The sequence below is a fragment of the Rattus rattus genome, chromosome 1, assembly GCF_011064425.1.
Source record: "Rattus rattus isolate New Zealand chromosome 1, Rrattus_CSIRO_v1, whole genome shotgun sequence".
NCBI classification, from domain to species: Eukaryota; Metazoa; Chordata; class Mammalia; order Rodentia; family Muridae; genus Rattus; species Rattus rattus.
The window spans coordinates 140,461,341-140,485,944 of NC_046154.1; the positions used below are offsets into that span (position 1 = coordinate 140,461,341).

The 24,604-nt window shown below is 38.7% G+C and overlaps 1 protein-coding gene across 3 annotated transcripts in view; it reads left to right on the plus strand.

Annotated features, from left to right (window-relative positions):
• Window positions 1–22,834, plus strand: part of Atp6v1h (ATPase H+ transporting V1 subunit H) — an 83,894-nt gene extending 61,060 nt beyond the window's left edge. For all 3 annotated transcript variants that reach the window (XM_032906425.1, XM_032906440.1, XM_032906433.1), the window contains 3 exons: window positions 6,810–6,911; window positions 11,701–11,814; window positions 22,490–22,834. In XM_032906425.1, coding sequence (XP_032762316.1) covers window positions 6,810–6,911; window positions 11,701–11,814; window positions 22,490–22,550 — 277 coding nt within the window. In that variant the 3' untranslated portion in view covers window positions 22,551–22,834. The remainder of the gene's footprint in view (window positions 1–6,809; window positions 6,912–11,700; window positions 11,815–22,489) is intronic.
• The last annotated feature ends 1,770 nt before the right edge of the window (window positions 22,835–24,604 follow it).

Consider the following 24,604-nt stretch of genomic DNA (forward strand, 5'->3'; position numbering starts at 1 on the left):
TTCATTGAGACTATTTTACCTTTTGTTTCGTGCCATTTTACTGTTTAACTGCAACCTTGTTAAACACAAGCTATTAATTTTAAGAGATTCAATCTCCTAATTTCTCTGTATGGCTAGTGCTTTTCTGTGTCTTGGTTAAGATTTTACCTACCAAGGGCACAGAGATACCCTTGTATTTTTATTTTGATCTCATTTCTGTGGTACTGGGGTTAACCCTAGGACCTAGAGCATTTCCAGGTAAGTTCTCTACTCACTAGCTATAGTCCATCTTTTTGTTAAAAAAAAAAAAAAAGTCTTTCTCTTTCTTTTCATCCTTTTTTTCTTTTACTCTCTGGCTCGGTGTCCCCTTTTTTCTGTAACTTAGGCCTGACCTGGAACTCATGACAGTCCTGACTCAGCCTCCACATGCTGAGATCACAGGTGTGTGTTATCCATGTCTGCTTGCTTGTCCTTCTCTTCCTTTCTGTTTTGGAAGATCCTTATTTCACAGTGTTTCCAAGGTTTGCTATGGCAATTAATAAATCTCAAGTATTTAACAGTTTCTACATTGAAACAACTTATTAATTGTTATTTATACTACAAAGATATCTTTTTATGCTATAATCATAGAAGCTTTGTTGTTTGATCTCCAATCTATTTGGAGTTATAGTTATGAATTATGGTTGTGAAGTAGGGGTCAAAATTTATCCTTTACATACTATCCAGTTGAAAATTGCACTTTCTAGGCTGGGGATGTGACTCAATGGCTAAGAGCGCTGCTTACTGCACAGTCATAGGACCCCTAGCACATACGGGTGTGGCTTCATGCACCCGTAACCTCCATTGTGGTGTGATCAGGGATGACAGGGTGGACAGAGACTGGCAGATCCCCAGAACTTACCAGCAGCCAATCTAGCAAAAAAAAAAAAAGGCAAGTCCATGTTCAGTGACAGAGTGTCAGAAGAATAAGGAATAAGGCAGAGAGTGGTAAGAGACAGATGCCATAAGGCTGTCTCTGGCTTCTGGGTGTGCATGCACACACAATGAAAAGACCAAGATAGCATTTCTCTTTGGGTTCCGAAGCTCTGTTCTTATCATGATAACATGACTAAATGTTGAAGTGAGATATTTATATACCATATAATTAATCCATTTAAAAATAAAATTCAGTGATTTTTTAGTACATTTACAGTACTGTAGAACTACTAGTACTCTCAGTTTTGAAATATTTTTATCATTTCAAAAAGAAATTTCAATGCTTCTTAGCTATTACCTCTCCCACAACTCATTTGTTTAGCCTTAACTAACCTTTCATCTGTTTTATATTTCTATAAATTTGCCTCATACAGAAATTTTATATGTAAATGTAATAATCTATTTGTCTTTGCAATCTTCTATTAAATTTCTGACAAATTTTATACATATTGAGTGCATTCTGATTGCTGTTACCCTCACCTTGTCTTTTCCCCTCTCATCTCTAACTCACCTATCTCTTCTGTACAGATCCCTTTCCCTCCATCATGTTCTTTTTGTCCTTTTGACACTGGTATCTTTCACTTAACCATGTATTCATGGTTCAGCTATGTTGACGTGCTTATGAGTACTTATCCCTTCATGTGGGTGAGTAGTACTCCAGTGTACAGTCAAGACTTTATGAACCGTAGAATTTGTTGTCTTTGACTGTGAATAGTCACTAGTCCACTAGTACTGCTTACTGTCCACGTTGACATGGGAACATACATTTTCTTTCTTTTGCTTGAGGCAAGTAGTCATATTGCATCTGCAGTCAAGGAGTAGGAGGAAGGCTGGGAGCTTGGAGAGATGGCTGAGTGGTTGAGAGCACTTGCTATTCTTCCAGAGGATCCGGATTTGGTTTCCAACATCCACATAGTGGATCATACCATCTGTAACTCCAGTTCCAGAGCATTGACTGCCCTCTTCTGAAGGTACTAGGTGTACGTATAGACAAAATTCCCAAACACACTTAAAAAAAGAAAAAAAAAAGCAGAGAGGGTTTAATTCTGTGTTCGGCCTACTTTCCCCTTTTTAAACAATCCAGAATTCCAGTCTAGTATTGGGATGCTGAGCCTTACGGTAACTGTGTTTAACTCTGTGAAATTGACAAACTGGTTTTCAAAGTGGCTGTACAGCTTTATATTCCTACATCATTGTGTAAGGATTCTGGGTTTTGTACCTTTTAACCAAAATTGGGGATTGAACCAGGACTTCTTCATCCATTCTAGGCAAGCTGTGTACTGCTGAACACTGGATGTGGTCCTTTTGATTTTAAGTATTCTAGGATATGTAGTTCTATTTCATTTCCACCCCCCCCAACACACACACACTGGAATTTATTTCCTGGAGGTTAATAATCTTAAGTATCTTTTCTTATAATTACTGATCTTTTGTCTGTCTTCTAAGGAAAAGCACCTATTTTGATCTTGGCTTCTATTTTCTTTGTACATTGAGTTGCCTTTTGGTATTTTGTTGTTAGGGTTCTTTCTACAGGTGCTCCTTAACTTATAAAGGGGTTGCATATTAAAAAACATCATTATATGTTGGAAATTTATTTAAACACTTAACCTACTAGTCATCATAGCTTTAGTAACACAGTGCACCATTTACTGTCCGTTGTTTTCCCTTATGATCATGTGAAAGCTGTGGTTCCCTGTCTGCCCCATTTTACAGGAGATTACCATAGTGCTAGCTGATAACCTGACAAAGGCTTTGAAGGACAAAAGTTTTAAAATCAAAGTTCCCTTTTAACTTTTTTTTGGTTCCTTCTACTTTTGGTATTATCACAAAGGATTTATTGTCAAACTTAGGTTATGAAAATGTTCCCAAGAATTTCTTTTTCCCTTCATTTCTTCCCTCCTTTGTACACACATACAGTGTCATATAATACATACACTTTTAAAATTGACTTAAACTTTAGAAGTTCCAAGTTACAAAAATCGAGCACAAAGATATCCTTATATATTCTCTTCATGCTCAGCACATGGTTTCTGCCAACATTGTTTGTATTCTTAATGCAGGGTCTTGCCGTATAATTCTGACTAGCTTTGAACTTAAGAGTCTCTTCCCTTGGCCTCACAAATGCTAGAATTACAGGTGAGCGCCACCTTCCCCAGGTAATTTCTTATATTGCGTTAGTGTGGTATATTCATTACAGGCAGTGGACCTTTGTCTCAGGGAAGGATGAGTAGTCATAATGCTTTTCTCTGCTTTCCCAGTTCAGAGATAAAAACTATCATTTGTTCTCACATCCCACAGTCTCACTAGTCTGGCTCTGAGTGGTTCTGTCCCTTCTCGCTTCACAGACTTTGCCAAATTAAGCAGTTCAGAGGAAAAATCTTCACTAATTATCATGATTTCTTTGCCCATGCCCATTGTTAAGGCTTTGACCTCTACGAAGAATCATGGATTTCTCTCTTCTTCTGTATTAAAAGTTGGAGTGGAAGATTATCTTCTGTCACTTCTATTTTGCTTTCTTCCTTCTCTATTTAGTTCTTCCAGTGGGTTCCACAGCATAGCCTGGGAGTTCTTGAGCACAGATCTGATGTGTACCCTTTCCTTTTTGGTCCCTCAGAACTCTCCAGCTACAGAAAATGTTGTTAGTATCTTTAGCTCATCCTCTCCTTTATACACCCTACCCATCGAGTCAGTGGCTGAAGTGGAGGGTGATAGCCACATATATGCCTTTTCTCCATTAGAATTCCTTCCTTACATCAGTGAGTTTCTGCTGAGTAGCATGTCAAATTTAGATGTATGTTTTATTACACATCATAGCAGCTTGCAACTGCCATGGGTTACTGCTTGCTGGCAGTTTTGTCCCGTTTTGCTCTTTTCAAAGGATGTAGCATATACTCTAGACTTTGAATAGCTGTTAGAATGTCTCTGTACTCACAGAACAGACCCTATTTATCAAGCAGGGGCACTGCTAGATATTATGTAAAGGACAGCCATCTAAGGCTCCTGTATAAGGCAGCCTCACATGGCTTCGTGTTACATGTCTTGCTCCCCATAGGAAGGCCCACGTAATTCTGCCATAATAAGAAGATGCCTACCATATTCCCCATAGGGAGAAGCTACTTGCTGAGACTGCCTTCATGGATGGTCCACCCTCATTGCAGTCCAAAGCAAGGGCAGTGCAGTTGCTCCTCGCAAAGTCACCTTTAGTTTTATCACACCCTGTGTTGGGTACAGAGTTGTACTAACTTTTCCTGGTGAGACATAAACAAATATTTACTCACTTCAAATAGTGCTGTAGTGACAGTCCAAAGTACCATTCCACCAGAGTCTAGCTTAGTGAACTGACGAGTTCATTTAGTTGGCTTACAGAGCATGGGTTAATGCCCCATCTCTAGAATCCTATAGCTTATAAGAAGAGGTCGCTTTCAGGAATGTGGGTAACTCTGAAACAGCCACATCATTGGTAAGTACTACCCCATCATTGATGATGAGCTGTCTAAAACTCCAGTTCTGGGGGTTCTGCCGCCCTCTTCTGGCTTCCACAGGCATTGCATGCATGTGCTAAATAGACATTCAGGTAAAAAAATCATCCATACACATAAAATGAAAATAAAATAGAATAACTTAAAGAAGAAAGCAGATAATTTGGAATACTGAAAAATATAAATAAATATTTGGAAAGCTGAATGTGTTTTTTGTTTTTATCTTCTAGATTTTCATGTGCTTACATTGAAGGAGTTATTGTCAAGGTGCTGTTGTGTGTAGAATATGGATAGGCAGGCAACAGATAATAATTTGATTAATTTTCAATGCTTGTTATATCCTGATCTGCATTAACTTCTGAGTTTCATTTCATCAAAAACAGTTTGTGAAGAATGTATGTATATCAGTATGAAAATGAATATGTATTACTGTCATGCTTTTCCCCCCTGGGGACTTGGAAATCCACATTTCTCAGTTAATCCAGAAGATAGAAGGTGTGTAATTACTGCATGACAAAATGATACTCTGATTGACAGCGTCTTCATTTGTCCTCCTATCACTTGCAGATTTGAGGCAGATGACACGTTGAGATGGTCGCAGAGATTTCATGGGTAGACTTTTAAGTTTTAGTATTAGCAAAGGTCAGATAAATGGGATTTAGAAACCAAGCAGCTTTTGTGGATTGGAACATGTTTGGGATTATTTTTGTATTTTTGACACGGGCTGACTTAGAACTCTTGGATTCCTAGTCTTGGCTTCTCCCTTCCAGTGATGGAATTGTAGAGATGGAGCATTAAATCCAGTTTAGAGTGGTAGAGAATATTAGAAAACATATTATTACAAGTAAACATTTGTTTTAATTCTGGCAATATAAGCTAAGATAGTGATTTAAGTTCTTCCCTAGTATGAAGACTCATATTTTGTGAACATATGGTTATATGCGAGCAAACAACTAAATAGTTTTAATTGTTTTCTATTTAATATTTATTTCATTTGTGTATTTGTGTGATAAGTGTGTCTACATGTTTGTGTAGCCATGTGCATGCAGAATCCTGCATTAGGTGTCAGATCCCCTGAAACTAGAGTTTCAGACATTTGTGAGCCACTCTGTGGCTGGATGCTAGGAACTAAACCCCAGTCCTCTGCAAAAGCAGTAAGAGCTCTCAACCAATGAGCTATCTATTTAAAACAAAACAAAACAAACAAAACAAAACAAAATGCTTGTTTTTTAGATTATAATCACATCCCTCTACTCCTTCCTCCAAAACCTACCCAGTACTCCTCTCTGCTCTCCTTCAAATTCATAACTTCTTTGTTACTAAGTTACTATGTATGCATATAGATAGATAGATAGATAGATAGATAGATAGATAGATAGATATAGATAAAGATAAGTAGTCTTAAATATAGTCTCTTCAGTCTTTACAATGTTATTTGCAAGTTTGTTTTCAGAGCTAACTGTCACTGGACAGCCGATTGGTGTGTTCTTCCCTAATTTTTAAGGGACAGTAATACTTGAACATCTTAGATGACCCTTAAAAAAACTGTGTGTGTGTGTGTGTGTGTCTTTGTCTGTCTTAGTTTGGTTTTTATTCCTGTGATGAAGACCATGACCTAAAGCATGTTGGGAGTAGATTTTCCCTTTGCCAGCAGATATTAATTACAACTAGCTGTTTGATTAGGGTGGGTAGGGTGGGACCCTGTGTCTGTTCCCAACTCTTATTGCTGGCAACCTGCCTGTCTGGCTTGAATCTGTGCAGGCCTTACGTTTGTTGCTACAGTCTCTGGGACCTTAGATATACATCAGTCCTACTGTATCTGGAAGATGCTGGTTTTCTTGAAGCCATACATCTCCTCTGTTTCTTTCAGTGTTTGTTCCTCCTCTTCCTCATAGATCCCAGAGCCTTGAGGAAAGGGGTTTGAAGAAGACATCCACTTAGGATTTAGTGCTCCAGAGTCTCTCTCTCTCTCTCCGTACATTGTCCAGTTATGGTCTCTTTCGTTTCCATCAATGCTAAAAGAAGCTTCTCAGATGGAATTTGGGCAAGGCCCTGGTTTATAGTATAGTAGTATGTTATTAGGAGTCATTTACTGCCCTATATCTTTAGCAGAATAATAATAATAGGTTTTCTCTTAGACCCGTGACCTATCATCTAGTCTCGGGTTATGTTTTTGGGATTGTTTATAAATGTAACTGCTTATAAAGCTGGGGGTAACCTGTATATATGTGCAAAGGTTTGAAAAGTACTAACATGGATGTTATGGTGAAATCCTTAGAAATGTCTGCTTTAAGTAAGATGTCTATATTAAACTTAATTAACTGTACTCTGTAGAAAAATACACAGCTTGATATGTCTGGATTAAATTTATTTCAGAATCTTGACAAAACTTCTGGAGGTATCAGATGATCCACAAGTTTTAGCTGTTGCTGCTCATGATGTTGGAGAATATGTCCGGCATTATCCCCGGGGCAAACGGTAAAAGACAAAGACAAACCTATGTTTCCTTTTGGTTTCTTGAAACAATCCAAAGTAATATTCTTTTCCAAATCAAAGTAACTGAGTAGAGAAACTAATGAAAAAAATGAACTCAGTTAAAATGAGTTATCATTTTATATCAAAATATAAATACATTTGCATTAATACTTTTGTGTAACTGTCAGTCGATATTTTTCTCATTAAAAGTTTCCTTTGTTTACAAATTTTAATTCCATAGCCATTTTGTGAATACTGTTTTTCCCCTACTTCTCATAGTTGTGGACATGAATGATAGGTCATTATTGACTGCAGTTATAAACCATAGAATTAAATACAGAGTCTGTAAGGAAAAATTACAGTAGATGCATAGTAATATAATCATGCATTTCAAAATACTGAGGTGTGGTTATATAACTAAATGTACTTAGACACACTGACAACAAAACAATGATATGTTTATTTGGCAAAGTAGAATCTGAAGGCTTCAGTACCATATTAGGCACACAGTTGACTAGCATGTTCCCAACAGAAGCAGAAACACGGAGTGTCTCCTGGTGTAGAATGTCAGCAGAAAGTTATCTAGCTTTCTGTTTGTATTCAGCAGAACAGGCGTTTCCTTATGTCAGATGCAGCCCTAGTCCTTTTGTTGTTCTCATTCTCTTCCTGCAAATTATCTTTTATGATGTGGGGATCATCTTTTATGTTATATCCATTTCACTGCAGTCTTAGAAAATTGCTTTGGTATCTCACATTTGATGATGATGTTTGGATGATAGGCTTAACTTATTAAGGTAATCACAGCTGCTAAGATATGTCATCATAAAATGGCAGGATTCATTTAAGAGTCATTATCAGAAAATGGCTGTCTCATTTATTAGACACCCATAAAAACAAGCAATGGACATTTTCTTCTGGTTCACTGAAAAGAATCTCAGCAAAGGCCTTGAATTTTTGAGGGATCAAATTCAGAAGAAATAAAAGAAAGGAGAGAGAGAGAGAGAGAGAGAGAGAGAGAGAGAGAGAGAGAGAGAGAGAGAGAGTCACAGTCCGATTGGAAAATGGGAAGGTCCAGTTTCCTACCTCCCAACCCTTCAGACAGCGTTCATTGTTTCTAACAGGTGCCAACATAGATTGCCTTTTATTCTGAGTTTATATGTTTATTTGTTTCATTTTTATTTTTTCTTTTTGTTGAAAATAGATTTTTTTCCTCAGGTAACATGTCCTGGTTACAATCTCCTCCCACTCTCTTCCTTCCAGTTGTTCTTCACCTCCCCTCCCATCTGTATCCACTCCTTTTCTCCCATAAGAAGGCTAGAAGGCTGCTTTTTTGAAGGAATAATAAAATATAATGAGCTAAAACAAAAACTAACACATTGTAATTGTACAAAACAATCAAACAGAAGGAGAAGAACCCAAGAGAATGTACAGAAACAGAAACCCACTCATAGGCACACTTAGGAATCCTATAAAAAAACTAAACTGGAAGCCATAATAAATACACAAAGGATCTGTTGTAGCACCACGCAGGCCATGTGCATGCTGCCTTAGTCTCTGTGAGTTTATATGAGCTTTGAACATGTTGATTTAGAGGGCCATGCTTTCTTGGTATTTTATGTTATTTTCGTAGTTGCTTTTGTGGTTAGAAGTTACACTTTTGAATCAGTAGCCTGAATTCAGATAGCAAACATAATAGGCAGTTATTGCTCCCAAATTACAAATTTAGTAATTGTCATTGGGTTGTGGGGTTTAGTGACAGAGCATGTGCCTAGCATATAAGGTTTCCATCTCTAGCGCCGACCTCCTACAAAATTTACTCAATATATTCAAATAATAGATGAGTCATATTGATACTTGTGACAGTTTCAATACTAGGCACCCCTTCGTCCACATAGCATTAGCTGCTGGACTTAACTAGTCCTCTACTCATGTCTTACATAGTTAATATTATCTCCAATACAACTGTGTGCCAGCAGCTTGAACACCCTTTCAAGCTCTTTACAAGGGGCTAGTGTACCTGCAAAACCTGGAATGCCATAATGGGCTTTTAGTTTTATTTTTCTTAAAACAATTCAGTAGTATCAAAACTCATCTTCCTAGAGTTGAAGAAATTATTTTAAAAGGCATATGTTCTGTACCCACACTGTAGATGGTCAAGATGGCAGTGACTCCCTTCCCCGATTCCATAAATTTAGGCACACTCCCATGGCCTGAGCTCATCACGTCTTCCATAGGAGTGGGTGATGAAGGAGACAGAAGCAGCAGGCATGAGGGTCAGGTCTGAGCATGAACAGACTAGAACAGCACTTGCATCACAGCTGCCTGAATTACCAGTTTAATCTGTCAAAGATGCTTCTCCAGCTTCCAAACTGCTCCTGCTTTTCTGTCAGTTCTTTGGCTGCCGAATCAGACTCAAGTTTCTGTAAGTTGTGAGTAGAAATACTGATAGATATATAAGACTATTTTTTAAAAATCTGATAAATCACTATATACTGTCTTGAAACTAAAACACTAATGTCTAAGTCTTTGTTATACTTATTATACAACAGTGATGACCTGGTTCTATCTATTCTTTCTTAAAATTAACTGTTAACTTCTGAAAATGATTATCTGAAAATTATTCACCATTCAGCAGGATATAATCAATCTGGAAAGAATTATCCGGAAAACTCATGCTTGCTCTGTTAAGATATAGATTTCTACATCAGGTACATGGGTCTTCAGTATGCAAAGCTTAGCAAAGCACATGCAAATAAATTATTTTTATAGTGGCACACACTTTTTCTATAGCAAACCAAAAAATTATAGTTCTGAACATTACAGATGCTAATTGTAGAAAGTGTAAAGAGAAGCAGGGCCTTTAGCACCATAGTCACAGACAGTGACTTCTCAAATGTCTCTCTGTCCTTTGGAAAGGGGCCACATCACTCACGCTTTGTCACTTTCTTTTACTTTCCCTTTTTTTGTTAAACTGACATTTGCTTGGGTTCTGATTTTTCATTGTTGTGAAAACAGAATGAACTGTTGTGCATTTTGATTACTTTCTGCCATCCCCTGAAATAGACGAAAGGAAATAAAAGTGTATTTATGAGGTTTTAAAAACATTATTATGATGTAGATGAATTCACACTCCCAGACACTAGTATGTGAGAATATAATTTTCATGATCCCCTTCCAGCAGTAGCAGGAAGTACTTTGTTTTTTTTTAATCTTTAAGCAGGAAGGAAAATATAGCATCTTATATCTTTAACTTATATTTTGGTTATTTAACATAGTATAGGAATCCACTCTTACATTTAAAATAAACAGTTAAAGCTTGCTGTTTACATTATGTCAAGCATTACAATTACTATATAAATTATATATATATTAAATTACCCTTTATGCTTTTTATCAAACATTAGTGAATATTAGTGCAATATGGGTACTCTCGGTGTTGGTTTTTGCCCTGGGCTCTGAGCATTGCTTCCTGGAGTTTGTCACAGTAACCTACATGAAGTGCTTTCTTCCACTGTGGCAGTTTGTGCAGTGTCCTATATTACGCTCATAATTTTACATGTAATATGAAGTAAATACATGCTTTCTGAAGTATATTGCTGTTTTCATTGTTCATAGCTTCCAAACTAGGACATTTGCTTACTTGCTAAAATTACATCATTTTAAAGCTCATGTAAATATGCTACTTCTGCAGTCATTCATGAACACGTGCAGAGCCATGGAAAACATTGAGTCCCTGATGGACACATTCCCCTCTGAGGTAGAACAAGGCTGAGTTCAGCTTTCTTGTGTTCCCTCTTCTACTACAAACAAGTGCTGTTTGCATGGTCTGTCTGTTGCCATGTTAGCATCTTCTCTCTGCTTTTTTTTTTAATTTTGCTGTTTAAAATGGCTCATGAGTATGGTGCTGAAGTGCTTATAGGTTTCCATGTTCAAGAGGTTATGCCTCTTGGAGAAAATGCATGTATCAGGTAAACTGCTTTCAGGCCAGAGTAATTGTACTTCTCATTGGTTATGAGCTCAGGGTCCAGAGCAAGACCACAGGACAGGAGTATGAGGCCCTTTTCCCTGAAGCTGACTAGGAGCTCAAAGTATGCGATAAGGCAGTGTTAAGGATTTTGGTACCTTTGTTAAATAGCAGAGCTACTGAACTTTAAATGGGGTAAAGGGTCTTCAAGGTTTTACAAAGATTGCTTTGATGACAGGGAGGAGAGTGAATTGAGCAGGAACGGCCCCTACTATTATTAGCCAAGCAACAGGGCTTGCTACACAAAAGAATATGGCCTGTGTGTCTTTGGATCATCACCAACAATGCTGTAATGGATTTATACATGCTCTTTGTATTTGGCAATTACTGTAAATTACCTGCTTAATGTGATATGTCTGACTAATAGCTGAGCTGACCTAACAGATAACATTTCAAATTACAGTGGCTGACATAGTGTAGGCACTCGATGTCTGTATTGTACTTTCACCTGGACTCGAGGCAGAGAGAGCATGGTGGGAATGACACAAGTCTCTTGAAATCTTTATCCTGCCCCTAGTGATACATTTCCTAATCTTTCCCAAATAGTTTCATCAGCTGTGGATTCATGAACCTGTGTAGTCTGTCCTCATTCAACCACCACACTCTGTAATACATTGAGAGTGATAGAAGATGTAATGCAAGCTTACTTCAGTTAGTTGTGATTTTTGTTTTAGAAATCCTTTGGGCGTTTGGTACTTGGACTCTTTACTTGTAACCAACATCAATTTGAAAGAAATGACATCTTCACCAAGTCTTCCTGTTCTGCAGGGTTATTGAGCAGCTCGGTGGGAAGCAGCTGGTGATGAACCACATGCACCACGAAGACCAGCAGGTCCGCTACAATGCTCTTCTGGCTGTGCAGAAGCTCATGGTGCACAACTGGTATGTCTCGGTGTCTGTCTCACCTGCACATTGCTCTGTAAACTCTCACATGCTTATCCTGTGAGTGCTCATGGAAATAAATACTTCAGTGACTTATCAGTGATTTTATAAAAAAGTCTACACACATATTGCTAATGTAGAGCAAAGACTTAATTTTATAGAGATGAACTGCATTAATAGTCTTAGGAAAGGTACAGACTTCCGATACCAGAATTACTTCACTGTAACTGAAAAGGTCCTTCTGGCAAAATCCCAGATCTGCAGGGTGTTTAAAGTGTAACCTGAGTGTACAGCTGCATTGTACCAGTTTATAGGAAGACACTGGAAGCCTGTTTATTGACTCAGAATCCATGGTCATGCTTCATTAATTACTTTTGATGCTTTTAAAATGCTTTTCATATAACCAGAGTCATACCTTTTTCTTATCCTTTTATTTTTTAAATTCAAATTATTGATCTTTTTGTATCCCTTCTAAAGACTGAACATGTTGTGCACTGTACAGAACAAGTAATGATTCCCTGTGGAACAGCTGTTTCAGCTGTGGGTTGGTTCTTCAGCACTTGGAAAAGATCATGTGGTTGCATTATACTGGAGTGTTCTAGCTTGAGGCTATTTTTGTTAAAGTACAAGGAATAAATATAAATCCTTTATAACTGACAGAAATGTCATCAGTATTTTCAGGAAAAATGAATGGTACATTAGAATGGGTCAGTTATACAGTACAGGATAGTATCTAGTTGTGCTGCTGTTACCTTGTGTGTTAAATGTTACAGTCCTGCCAGCAAGCTGTTTTCCCATAGACACTAACATTACCCAGGCTTGTAACAGTGTCTTTGAATAAGTTTACATTGTTTCTGTTAGGTGCTGGGCTAAAGGTAAAACAGAAGTAGGTGCATCTTTATATAGGTAAACTAGACAGGCTTCTCAGAATAGGCCAAATACCAGTTATGCTGAGGTGACAGTGGTAAGGAGCCAGCTATGCAGCTGATTATTGGGGTTAATTAGTAATTCAGATGTAAGGAATGAGACAGAAAAAAAAAAAAAAAAACAGGAAGCAGAAATTAGCATGGTTTATTTAAAGCAATGCTTTAAGGTTTCAGTACCTGATGGTACTGAGATGTTGCAAGGAGATTCTGGGTGCTGGAAATACTCTCCAGGGCATGGTCAGCTCCCACAATAACTTAAAAGTACAGAGTAAGCACCAGTGAGGAAGGCTACATTTAGGGGTATAATTGCAGGGTTGTTTGAAGTTTAGATGAATTAAAAGAAATTGAAAAGGTTTTTTTTTTCTGTTGTTGTTTAAAGATTTTTTTTATGTGTATGAGTTTTGTTTGTATAAATATGTGCATGCAGAGGCCAGAATTGGAGCTTCAGAAGGTTGTGAGCCGCTATGTGGGTCTTGGGAACTCAACCTGGGTTCTCTGGAAGAGGAGCCATTGCCCTTTCACTGGGGAGCCGTTTCTCCAGCCTGTTTATGTTTTGTTTTTTGTTTTTTGTTTTTTTTTTGTTTGTTTGTTTTTTTAAAAAACAAATATCTATGCTCCTTTCTGGATAATGGATCTCGTGAGTAAGTCTGAGACTCCTGGAGCCAGTGTTAGCAGAGAGGTGTGTGTGTGTGTGTGTGTGTGTGTGTGTGTGTGTGTGTGTGTGTGTGTGTGTGATTCTGAAATGTTGCTACTTTTTCCTAACTTGTGCAAGAAGAACATGAACAAAGCAGCGGGCCCTACAGAGTGGCTTTATATCAACTCAGAACATGAACAAACTTTGGGTGTCACTAAAAACACAGACTGTGTCACTGGGTTTCTCTTTGTGTCATTGCTTTTGGAGTTAGGTTTTTCAACATAAATCAGTAATTTAGGAGTTTAATATTTTGTATTTAATACACATACACACAGTATATATTTCTAGTTAATATAGTTAATATCTCTTAGTTTGACGAATGTTCACATTTAATAGTTGGAGGCTATTGTGACTATGAACTTAAATTTATTTCCTAGATGTTTTTCTAAGGTTTCTTTAAAAATAAGTTTAATTTCCCTTCTTTTTGAAACTATAAATGCCATAGTGCAATTTATATATTAGTAATTAAGCAAAACAATGTTCTTTTTGCCTTCCCATTAAATGTCCTCCGGCATAGTGTTTTTCTTTTTTTGTTTGCTTAAATGTTTACTTCTGACATGATAAAAAAAAGTATATGCAACAGAATGCTGATCTTCTTCTTTGCCAGTAGAAAATGATTTGGTTGAGGATTTTCATTGTTAAATGATCATACACTGAAGGGTTTTTCCCCTTGTCCATGGTATGTTGTTTATGCCTGACTTATGCTTGCGATTGATTGTGTAGGTAGAAGCTGGTTTGTATCTCCTCAGATAGCTGGTGGGAATGCACCTTTTGTCCTTCTTCCCCACTATTGACAGTCTACCTTTACTTTGGTGACTTGGACATTAGTGTTAGTGTTTCTCTGTTCCTTCTTTATAAACAGATTTTTACAGAAAGATTAGAACTCAGTTGTGACTTTTACATTTTGATGTAGCTTTTTTTCACATTTTCATGGATGCTTTTACCAGAGAATGAAAATTACTCAAGTAATGGCAATTTATTTCTATGTCAGATTAATGTAGACTAGAGTGTCATATGGAACATAAGCCTTCTGCACACCCTCTCTCCAGTGAAGGGCGGCTGGATGTCTCTCTCGGTCTAGTGTCCACATGCAACATGGTTGTAACTGCTGGTACAGTCTGCCTTTCAGTTTTCCTAAGGTAGCATAGTAGTGCTTTGCTTTGCTTTGCTTGGTTGGTGTTTTGGGTTGTTTTTTTGAGACAGGATTTCACTCTGTAATCTGGGATAGTCTAGAATTTAGTATGTAGCCCAGATCTGCTGGCCATGAATTTACTGCTGTTCTTTCTCTCTTTTTAAAAAAAAAAAAACAACCCACTAAAATAGATGCTAGTGTTTTTCATGTTTATTAATCTCATATTGTGAAGTTCTCTGGAAATTGTTTATATTTATACAAAGTAAAAAATTTAGTTTCTGTAATAAATATAAAAATTTGAAGTATAATTTCAAACTTTTATTTAAAGTGTTCATTATATATTTGGTCAGCCATGAATCTTGATTTAGAGTCTTTTTTAAGAAGTTAAATTGCAAGTTTCTTTAGATTTGAGTTTATATAACATGGGATCTAGAGTTATACACAGTGTGAAAATGCTTAATTTTTTTCAGTGTTTTAATTGATTTTGAAATTATTTCTTTGTACGTGTTAGAAAAGTTATTACTTTCCCCTTTTCATTTGATATCTATATGGAGTGGAGTAATACATTACAGATGCACAAGTGTGGGTGGGGAGTAAGGAGGAGTATGTGCTTGCCTGAGGGCAGGATATGGCTGATAGACATGGGAGCCCTCACTTCAGGAGGTTTGATGCAGGCAGTCCTTGTGACTGACACCAAACACCGTAGAATCCCCTTCTCCACAGTTGCATTCTTGATGTCACACTTCGTTCCTTTCAGTAGTGGTGTGTTACATACATGTGGCAAAAGCGTGTAAAGAATGAGTGTTGGTTCTAGAGACCATTGGTGTGCTCTGCTCATCCTCCCAGCTTCACGCCCTGAAATGTCATCCTTTGTCACCGACAGAACGATTTCTAAATGTGATCCTCGAATTCAGAAGCAGCAGTGTGTGCATATGGACAGCCCAGGACTTCAGGGAAGAAATAGTGAACTTGGTCATAGAGGATGTCATGTAGAATTTTCTGTTCGTGTTTCTAGATTACCTTTCAGTCTTTTTCTCAAGCAGAATAAATTCTGAGTGTTTCCCTCTTTAGCTCTTTTATATATGTAGGAAAATTAATATAACAAAAATTCACCACTCCTACGGCTTTGTTCTCCTAAGATTGTGTATAACCATAAAGACAGTGATTAAAATGGTTATGCATGAATTTAGATATTTGAAAACAAATAATCATGCTACTAAAGGACATAGATAATTTTAGAAGTACATTTTTGCTTATTCTTTGAGAGTTTTATATATGTATATACATTGTAATCATATTCATCTTTGCATTCTCCTTTTTTAAAAAATTTATTTATTTTTATTGGATATTTTATGAATTTACACTTCAAATGCCATCCCTTTCCCCTCCCTTTCTCATTTCCCTCTCCCCTCCTCTTATGTCTATGGAGATGCTCCCACTCCCACCCACCCAATCCCACCTTAACACTCTGGCATCCCACTACATTGGGGAAACGAGCCTTCACAGGAGCAGGGCTTCTCCTTCTATTGATGCCAGACAATGCCATCCTCTGCTACAGATGTGGCCGGAGCAATGGGTCCTTCCATTATATACTCTTTGATTGGTGGTTTAGTCCCCAGGAGCTCTGGGGTGGGGGACAGGGTCTGGTTGATTGATATTGTTGTTCTTCCATGGGGTTGCAAACACCTTCACCTCCTTTAATCCTTTCTCTCACTCCCCCACTGGGGTCCCTGTGCTCAGTGCAATGGCTAGCTGCAGGCATCCTCATCTGTATCAATAGGGCTCTGGCAGAGCCTCTCAGAAGACAGCTATATCAGGCTCCTGTCAGCAAGCACTTTTTGGCATCAGCAATAGTGACTGGGTTTGGTGTCTGTATATGGGATGGATCCCCAGGTGGGACAGTCTTGGCTGACCTTTTCTTTGTTCAGCTCTCTTCCCCACAGGATTTGGGTACCAGCATGCATTTTTTTTTTAAATTCATTTTTATCTGAGTGACTTTTTTTTAAAGGTTGCAAAATATCTATTGGGATTTTAATTTTTATTTATATAATGTCTTTTGAATCAGCAGTTTGTATTTAGCACAGAGGAAACTAAATTCTAGCCTGAGACAGTGCGATGTCTCAGTAAAGAATTCTGTCTGGGAAGGAAGCACGAATGTCAGGCCACTGACATTCATAGCCAGGGAGGATATTATCCTATTTCCATTTCTAATGCCTAGTAAATTGAGTATCCTTGTTGGGAGGAAGGGAGGGACGGAGGGAGGGAGGAAGATGAGGTTAAGTTTTTGTTTTGATTATTTAAGGTAGTTATACTGTGAAAAATGTGGCTTACCACACCAACTTCTTGTCACAGTTATGATTTTTCTGAAAGTCCTTTTGATTCTTACAGGCTGTTCATGTGTTAGGCATTATAAAGCTATTAGAAAAGTCCTCCCGTCCAGTCTTTAATAGAAGTTAGAGATTATTTTCCCATGAAAATACAATTTAATGAAAGTAAATTATAAGGTATTTACTGCCCACCCTTTTGTTTATGCTTTTGAGTCAATAAACCCGCTTCATTTAATGATGAGAATGGACATTTCCACTGCTGTCGGCTGAGTCAGTGCCTCACACTCAGTAGATTGGTCGAATGTTTTTCTTCCTGTTTTCTGAAATATCAGTGTGCCTCTTTACTTGTAATCATTCTACAAACTATAATTTAAATTGTTCTTGCTTCCCTGTGGAGAGGGGTTTGAAGATTACACCCGCTCTGTCCAAAAGGGTTTCAGCCCCTACTGTCAAAGTTCAGTTGTTCACAGTAGGGCTCTGGCGCTTTTGGGCCCTTCACGGAGATCTCTGGCCCGGCCAGGTGCTCAGGTTCATGTGAGGTAGGGAGAACTCAGGCAGGGAGGGGGACAGCTTTTGCTGCTCCCAGCTGCCAGTTCTTCTCTTTTCCACCATAACCTGTCTTTTTGTTGCTCAAGCAGGGCTGAGGCAGCAGGAGAGTGACTAGCAGGTGAGGGGGTGCAGGGAAACTTCTGGTGCTGATTTTGGGGAGAGCAGATCTCTTCCCCAAGTGGCGATGTTATAGCTCTTATGACAGAAGCTCAATGGACAATGGAATAATTCCTGCACACCTTTAATTCTGAACAGGACCCTTAAATACTTTTTTTGGGTGGGTTACCTCATCTACGTATTCGGGGGCATGGTCCTGTCTTGACTGATCTGTCTTGAGCATACATGACCTTTAGTCACGTCCTCACCTGTGGAGAAGGGGTTTGGGGCGTTGTCCTCTGTGACTGATCTGTCTTGAGCCTGTAACCTGTGGTCATGTCCTCACCTTTGGATGAGGGGCTTGGGGCTCTACGTGGCTTGGTCTGTCTCAAACCGCTCTACAAAGGTTTGTGGGGTGCTGCAGCTAATGAGACCCTGGTCTGGGAGGCTGGGAATGTGCCTGCCACCCCTTTTAGGGGCCCCGGGGATTTAGGGTACCTTTCACATCTTTCTGCTCCTTAGTTCACAGTGAAAGTGGAATAACAACTACTAACAAAGAGATGTGAGTTGTTAACTAACAGTGCAGAGAGCACTTAGGTCATCTTCCTTCTGTTTGACCAAAGCTTCTTAAACTGCCCACCAGTGACACTGTTTAGTTCAAGCAGCTTTCAATGACTTGGAAATATAGCTTATAAAATAGGTATACAGCCAAACATTTACTGATAATAAATAAACAAGTTTGTTTTAAAACAAATTTTGGTATGCATGTGATTTTAGCATTTAATAAAGGTAGAATGTGTGCACACTAAAGAGTGTGTTTTTACATAAAAAGAATTAAATCTTGGCTGAATGGTACTGTGGGGAATGAAGATTGTTCAACATTTTCAGAATTGATGAATATTTTGGTTTTATAGGCATCAGTGCTGAGATCATCATATTCCTATAAATACATACACAAAATGGCTGACATGTATGTTTCGGACCATTTCAGGAACTGTTGGAAATTCTGCCTTAATCACATGCCACACTTCATTTTAATTATTATTTATTTTCACTTCATTCTCCAAACAGGATAGGTAAATGGTAAAAGTATATTATAGGGGTTGGGGATTTGGCTCAGTGGTAGAGCACTTGCCTAGCAAGCGCAAGGCCCTGGGTTCGGTCCCCAGCTCCGAAAAAAAAAAAAGTATATTATAATTATTGCTCAGTTATAGTCAAAATTTCATTTCCTTGGCATTAATTTGTATAGCTGAGGTTACAAGTATTTCCAGTTATATAGGTGAAATTAGTATGTTAAAGATTGCCATAGTAGGGCTAGAGAGATGGCTGAATAGTTAGGAATACATTCTGCTCTGAGAGAGAACCCAAGTTTAGTTACTAACACCTATGTTGGGTACATACTCAAAATTAAAAATACAAAATTAAATTATATTTACAAATGTCTAGTGCAGGAAACCACAGCTTCTGTGAGTGTTACGAGTGCAGAGGTCCTATTATCTTTAGAAAATCTCCAGGGGACCCTGTTTCTTGCTAGTCAACATTGTAGCATTGTGGTGGGGAGGAGGGGGAATTGTCATGAACCTCCACCCCATCTGAGAAACATGGACAGTTGATGACTTCTGGAGAGTTGGAGTCTTTTAAGGGTATGGACCCTAGGGAGGTTAAGGGTAGTATAAGTTGGACTCAGTAGTTTATTGATGAAAAGAGAACAGGAAATTGAGAGAGTAGGTAGATAGAGGTAGGTCTTGGTGGGAGGAGGGGGTAGGAGGATGGATATGTTCAAAATATATTGTGTGAAATTCTCAAAAACTAAAAATATTTAAAAATATTGAACTCATTTAAAATGCTATCATAGTATATTTAGTATACTGTATATAGCATATACATAGTATAGTGTTCCTATAAGCAAATAAATAATACTTTAGTTATGACAGCCGGAAGGGATTTTTGTTGTGAGGGTTCACATGACCTGGGCCTCTTGAAGCTTTAAAAGTAGAACCCCAATATTTCATCCCACCATGTCTATTCATAGCCTTGTAGGAATGATAGACTAGTTTTCAGGATTTCTGACCCTTGCTTTTTTGAATTAGAGTAGCTGTGAACACCTGCAGGAGACCCTCGTGAGATTAGACCTATTAACATTCCCTTGTGCAAGGTAGGGTATTGAGTATGGCTCAGGAGACTTAGAAGCCTTTATGAGATCCTCCCAAGGCCTTTAGATCTGTGCATGTCCTAATTCTTCTCCAAGTTCTGAACAAGGAAAACTCATCAGTCAGAAGAGGAAACATCACTGGCTCTCAATCTTCCTTCTTTTGAGAAAATGTTTCTTTATGTAGCATTGGCCAGCAGGGAATTCACTATGTTGACTAGACTTGCCTCAAACTCTGAGAAATCTGTCTCTGCTTCCCAAGTGCTACATTAAAGGTGTGCATCACCGTGTTCTAGGAGTTGGAATCTGTCAGACTCACAAGTCATGAACTGAGTGATTCTCAGTCAACTTATATGTATGAAAAAATGAGAATTAGAAATGGAATGGCTTTCCTGCCAACAGATGGTCACAGGAAAGGAGCAAAGAGGAAGCTGTGTATGAACTTGTCCAATGTCAGAACAATTCAACTTTGCTGTACTTTAGTACTCTCTTAATTTTGTTATAAACTGCCTGGGCTCCTTTACTCTCTCCACATGGGTGTAGAGGGCAGGTGAGAGCAAGCTCTTGTCACCCTTGGTTTCTGGCAGCAGTTGGTGGCAACTAAAAATATCTGTAAGCAGCAGCACGTGACACTGAATGTGGCAGATTTGAATTGGGAACCATGGTGGTGTTAAATTCTTGTGCAGGTCAAGGAAGTGGGAGTCTCTAGCTCCTGACAGTGACTAGTGTTGTAGCTCCTGGACATGAGTCTGAAATCCTTGGCCTTTAATGCAGCAGCTCTCTAGAACTCTGCCAACTTTCAGGGTCTTCCATTTCTTGTCCTTTACTCTTAATAGTCTTCTGTTCTTTAGTGTCAGCTCTCAAACCTCTCGCCTTCTCTTTCCTTCTGCTTTCCTTAGTTGTTTCTGCCATTGCTAGACAACTACTGGTTATGTTACAGACTTTTCTAGCTGCTTCTGTTGCCGAAGCGCTCTTCTTTCATATCATACCAGTTGCTAAGCTCATGCCACCAAAGAGATCCAAAGCAGGCAAAAGGTCACTTGAGAGAATATTATTGAGCCTATTGTATTGCACCACCAGTGTAGCTCAGGTAGGTGTCACTCCTAAAGTGATCACATAGCCACCTTATATAGCTAGAAAAGAGTGTTTTGTATCAACCAGAGAGACCTGTGAACAAATAAATGAAAGACTTTTCACCTTTTATGATATCCCTTATGAGTACCAATCACAATAGACCAGCCTCCCACTGGGCCATCAAGGCATATACTTTCCCTCTGATCTGGGTAGACCTGATTACAGGGCCATGTAGATTGCATTGACATTTGTGGTCATGAAGACCTCAGCATAAGCTCCTTCAAAATCATTCCTGTGACTCTGCCTTTATTTACATTAGCAATACATGACTGACTACCTTGTTGGAAATAATAACCTCATTGTATACATATGTCAGAGTAGTTCCTCAGACCGCAGGAATAATACGTGTTTTAACACCCAAAGTCAATCTTAAGAACATTCAACTGAGGGCAAAAAATGATAATAAAGCACGTCTTTGGTGACACCCAAAGATCGTTTGCTGGTGGTGCTCACCCAAGTAGTGGTTGAGTGACTAATTGATGCAGTAGGAGGTGGGGAATATGTCCCTGATCCTGGGTATTTTGCTCCCTTGTCAGGCTATGTGCCTCATACACAATGTCTGCCTTAGTTAGTCTTTGCAGGAAGATGTGCCCTCCATTCTCAGAATGATGCAGTTGGAGGGAGCCTGAATGCAAATCCCCCACTCCAAGCTCTTTTCTTTTTTCCTGGAGGGAATGACAATTTAGAAGTCTTTAAAAATAGTTTCTTTTCCTTATTTGTTGATTGTTAAAAAAAAGTTTGGACAATTCATGGGGTGGGGTGGGGGCAGGAGGAGTAAAGAACATACCCTTACCCTCGGCCTCAGTGGTTCTTATGTGTGATTTTAAGCTAAAAATATGCATATTGTAGGTACATGTTTAATTTTTTCTCACATGTAACCTAAAACTCGTACTTGACTTTGAGTCAAATTTGAATTCACAATCTTCCAGCCTCTGCCTACTGAGTGTTGTGATTGTAGGATTATACCTCTAAAACCAGCTGTCATTCATTTCCTGAAGGATCTAGACAGTTTGGAGACCATCACTTTTAAGTAATTTATACCCCATATGTAGAATGAGAAAACTCCTTAGCCTCTGCGATAGCTATGCATGCAATACTATGGTCTTTGTAGGCCACAAGAGTAGCTCCTGTTAGAGTCCTGACTTTTGCTGTTATTGTCAGGTATTGCTTTTCATTGCCTTGTGTTCACCCCAGACTATACATGTGTGCATTTTCTAACATTAATAAGTATGTTTTCCATGGTATGAAGAAGCCCCTCTGACTCATAAGTTGGTTGTTAACTCAGACTGCAGATATAATAGCGAGTCCTTCATGTAAACAGGAAAGTCAACTCCCCAATTGGCATTGCATGAAGACCTGCTGTCTGTGTGGGCCATGACTGGTTTGTGTGTGGAGATAGGTAGCATTCCTGCAATAAGGAGCTTTTTTTTTTTTTTTTTTTTTTTTGGTTTTTTTTTTTTTGGAGCTGGGGACCGAACCCAGGGCCTTAAGCGCTTCCTAGGCAAGCGCTCTACCACTGAGCTAAATCCCCAACCCCCAATAAGGAGCTTTTGAAAGTTGGAAATGTGTAGGTTCAGGGGTTGTTTTTATTATTAAGTTTTGAGTCTTGATAGTGATTGTCTGTATTGAAGTCCTAATTTGCCGTGTTACCATGTTCTTGTTTTCCAGGGAGTATCTTGGTAAACAGCTCCAGTCGGAGCAGCCCCAGACTGCTGCTGCTCGAAGCTGAACTGACTTCTTCAGCCTTTCTGCACCTCCGATGGACCACTGGAGTGAGAACCACAGTCTTTAGGGTCAAAAGCAAATAGTTTTTAATTTAATGGCTACTTCTCTTCTGTTGTATAGCTTTTCCCAATGGTAATTCCTGGGGGAATAAAAGTGTTTGCTTGTTAAGTTGTATAAAAGTAGGTGCTGTGTGTATCTAGAGAAATATTACTGTTACTTATATTCTTTATGATTTTTGTATTTATTGTTCTCTGGAAATGAATATAATTAAAGGATTCTCACTCCAAATATGTTCTTTCATTTTGCTTATTCCTAATGTGGACTTTGAATAGACATCATTTATTACACTATTTTAAATAAAAGTTGGGAGAATTATTCCCAGGTGATGATGGGAAGTAAATGTTTTGAAATGATCACTGCTTGTTCTCTCTCTCTCTCTCTCTCTCTCTCTCTCTCTCTCTCTCTCTCTCTCTCTCAGAACACATACATATGCACATATATATTCTACACCTTCTTGACATTACATCACTTAATAACAGGTATGTCCTGAGAAATACATCTTTGGGCAATTTAGTCACTTTGCAGACATTACAGAATAGGTGCATAAACCTGCTCTTAATTTGACTTGATGTAGTGAAGACAGTAAAATAAAAAGTGGGTGAGGGTACTGCTGGCAGCAGTTTTCACAGACAACCTTTTTGATAAGTAGGAGTACACTTTAATTTAGTAACATAAAGTAAGTAAATAGATACCATGGTTGTTTATTACCACTACCCAGTGTAGTGTACTGTACATAGTTGTTCTGTGTTGGACTCTTAGAGATCAGCACTCACAGGTGAGCAAGGACAAGTGCTCCAGTATCAGTGCAGGTAGGATGATGTCATTATGCAGCAAGGTGGGTCATTGGATGAGAAAGGAGAGTAGGCAGGGAAGTCTAGAAAGGGAGGAGGAGGTGGAGGAGCAAGAGAATTCAAGATAGACACAATGGAGCAGGGTGATCCAGATCCAGGTGGACTAGGTTAATTTTTATCTTATCTAGGTGGGCAGTTTAAATCTTTATTAATTGGCAGTGAATTTATTGTGTGGATGTATTGTGGATTGAGTACTTAACATATAAATCTAATTGCTAAATTACAAGGTTCTGGGAGCTTTGATTTTACCTGCCAGGAGGACAGTGTGTGAAAGCAGCTGGCAGAGAAACAGCCAGAGCCACTCAGAGTGAGAACGTGCAGGAACCAGTTCTGCCACGGATTTAATTTTTACTGCAACAAGGACATCTACAGCATTGCTGTGTTTAGGGTATTTTGCACCATTGTGATTTTTATGGCATTATCATGGTATGTGCAGTCTGTTATAAACAGAAGACTATGAAATTAAAAAATTATTAAACCTTTAATGAATTTTGTTAGACTTTGTATATTGAATTTTGTTAGACTTTTTATATTTAATTTCTTTTAGACTTTAAAATGATCTATTTTTTTATGAAACTAAAATTTTTTCTTTTATGGGATATTTTCTTTACCTTTCAAATGTTATCCCCTTTGACAAGCCCCTCTCCCACCCCTTTTGCTCCTTCTTCTATGAGGGTGCTCCCTTACCCACCCACTAGCTCCCTTCACCCTGCCTTGGCATTCCTCTACACTGGGGTATCGAGCCATCACAAGATGAAAGGCTCTCTTCCCATTGAGGCCTGACAAGGTCGTCCTCTGCTACATGTGCAGTTGGAGCCATCAGTTGTTCCATGTGTGTATTCTTTTCTTTGTGGTTTAGTCCTTTGGAGCACTGGGGGTTCTGGTTGGCTGATATTGTTCTTCCTGTGGGGATACAAACCCCTTCAGCTCCTTCAGTCCTTTCCCTCATTCCTCCGTTGGGGACCCCATTCTCAGTCCAATGGTTGGCTGCTAGCATCAGCCTCTGTATTTGTCAGGCTCTGGCAGAACCTCTTAGGAGACAGCTATATCAGGCTCCTGTCAGCATGTACTTCTTGACTTCAGCAATATTGTCTAGTTTTGATGGTTGTATATATAGGGGCTGGATTTCCAGGTGGTGCAGGCTCTG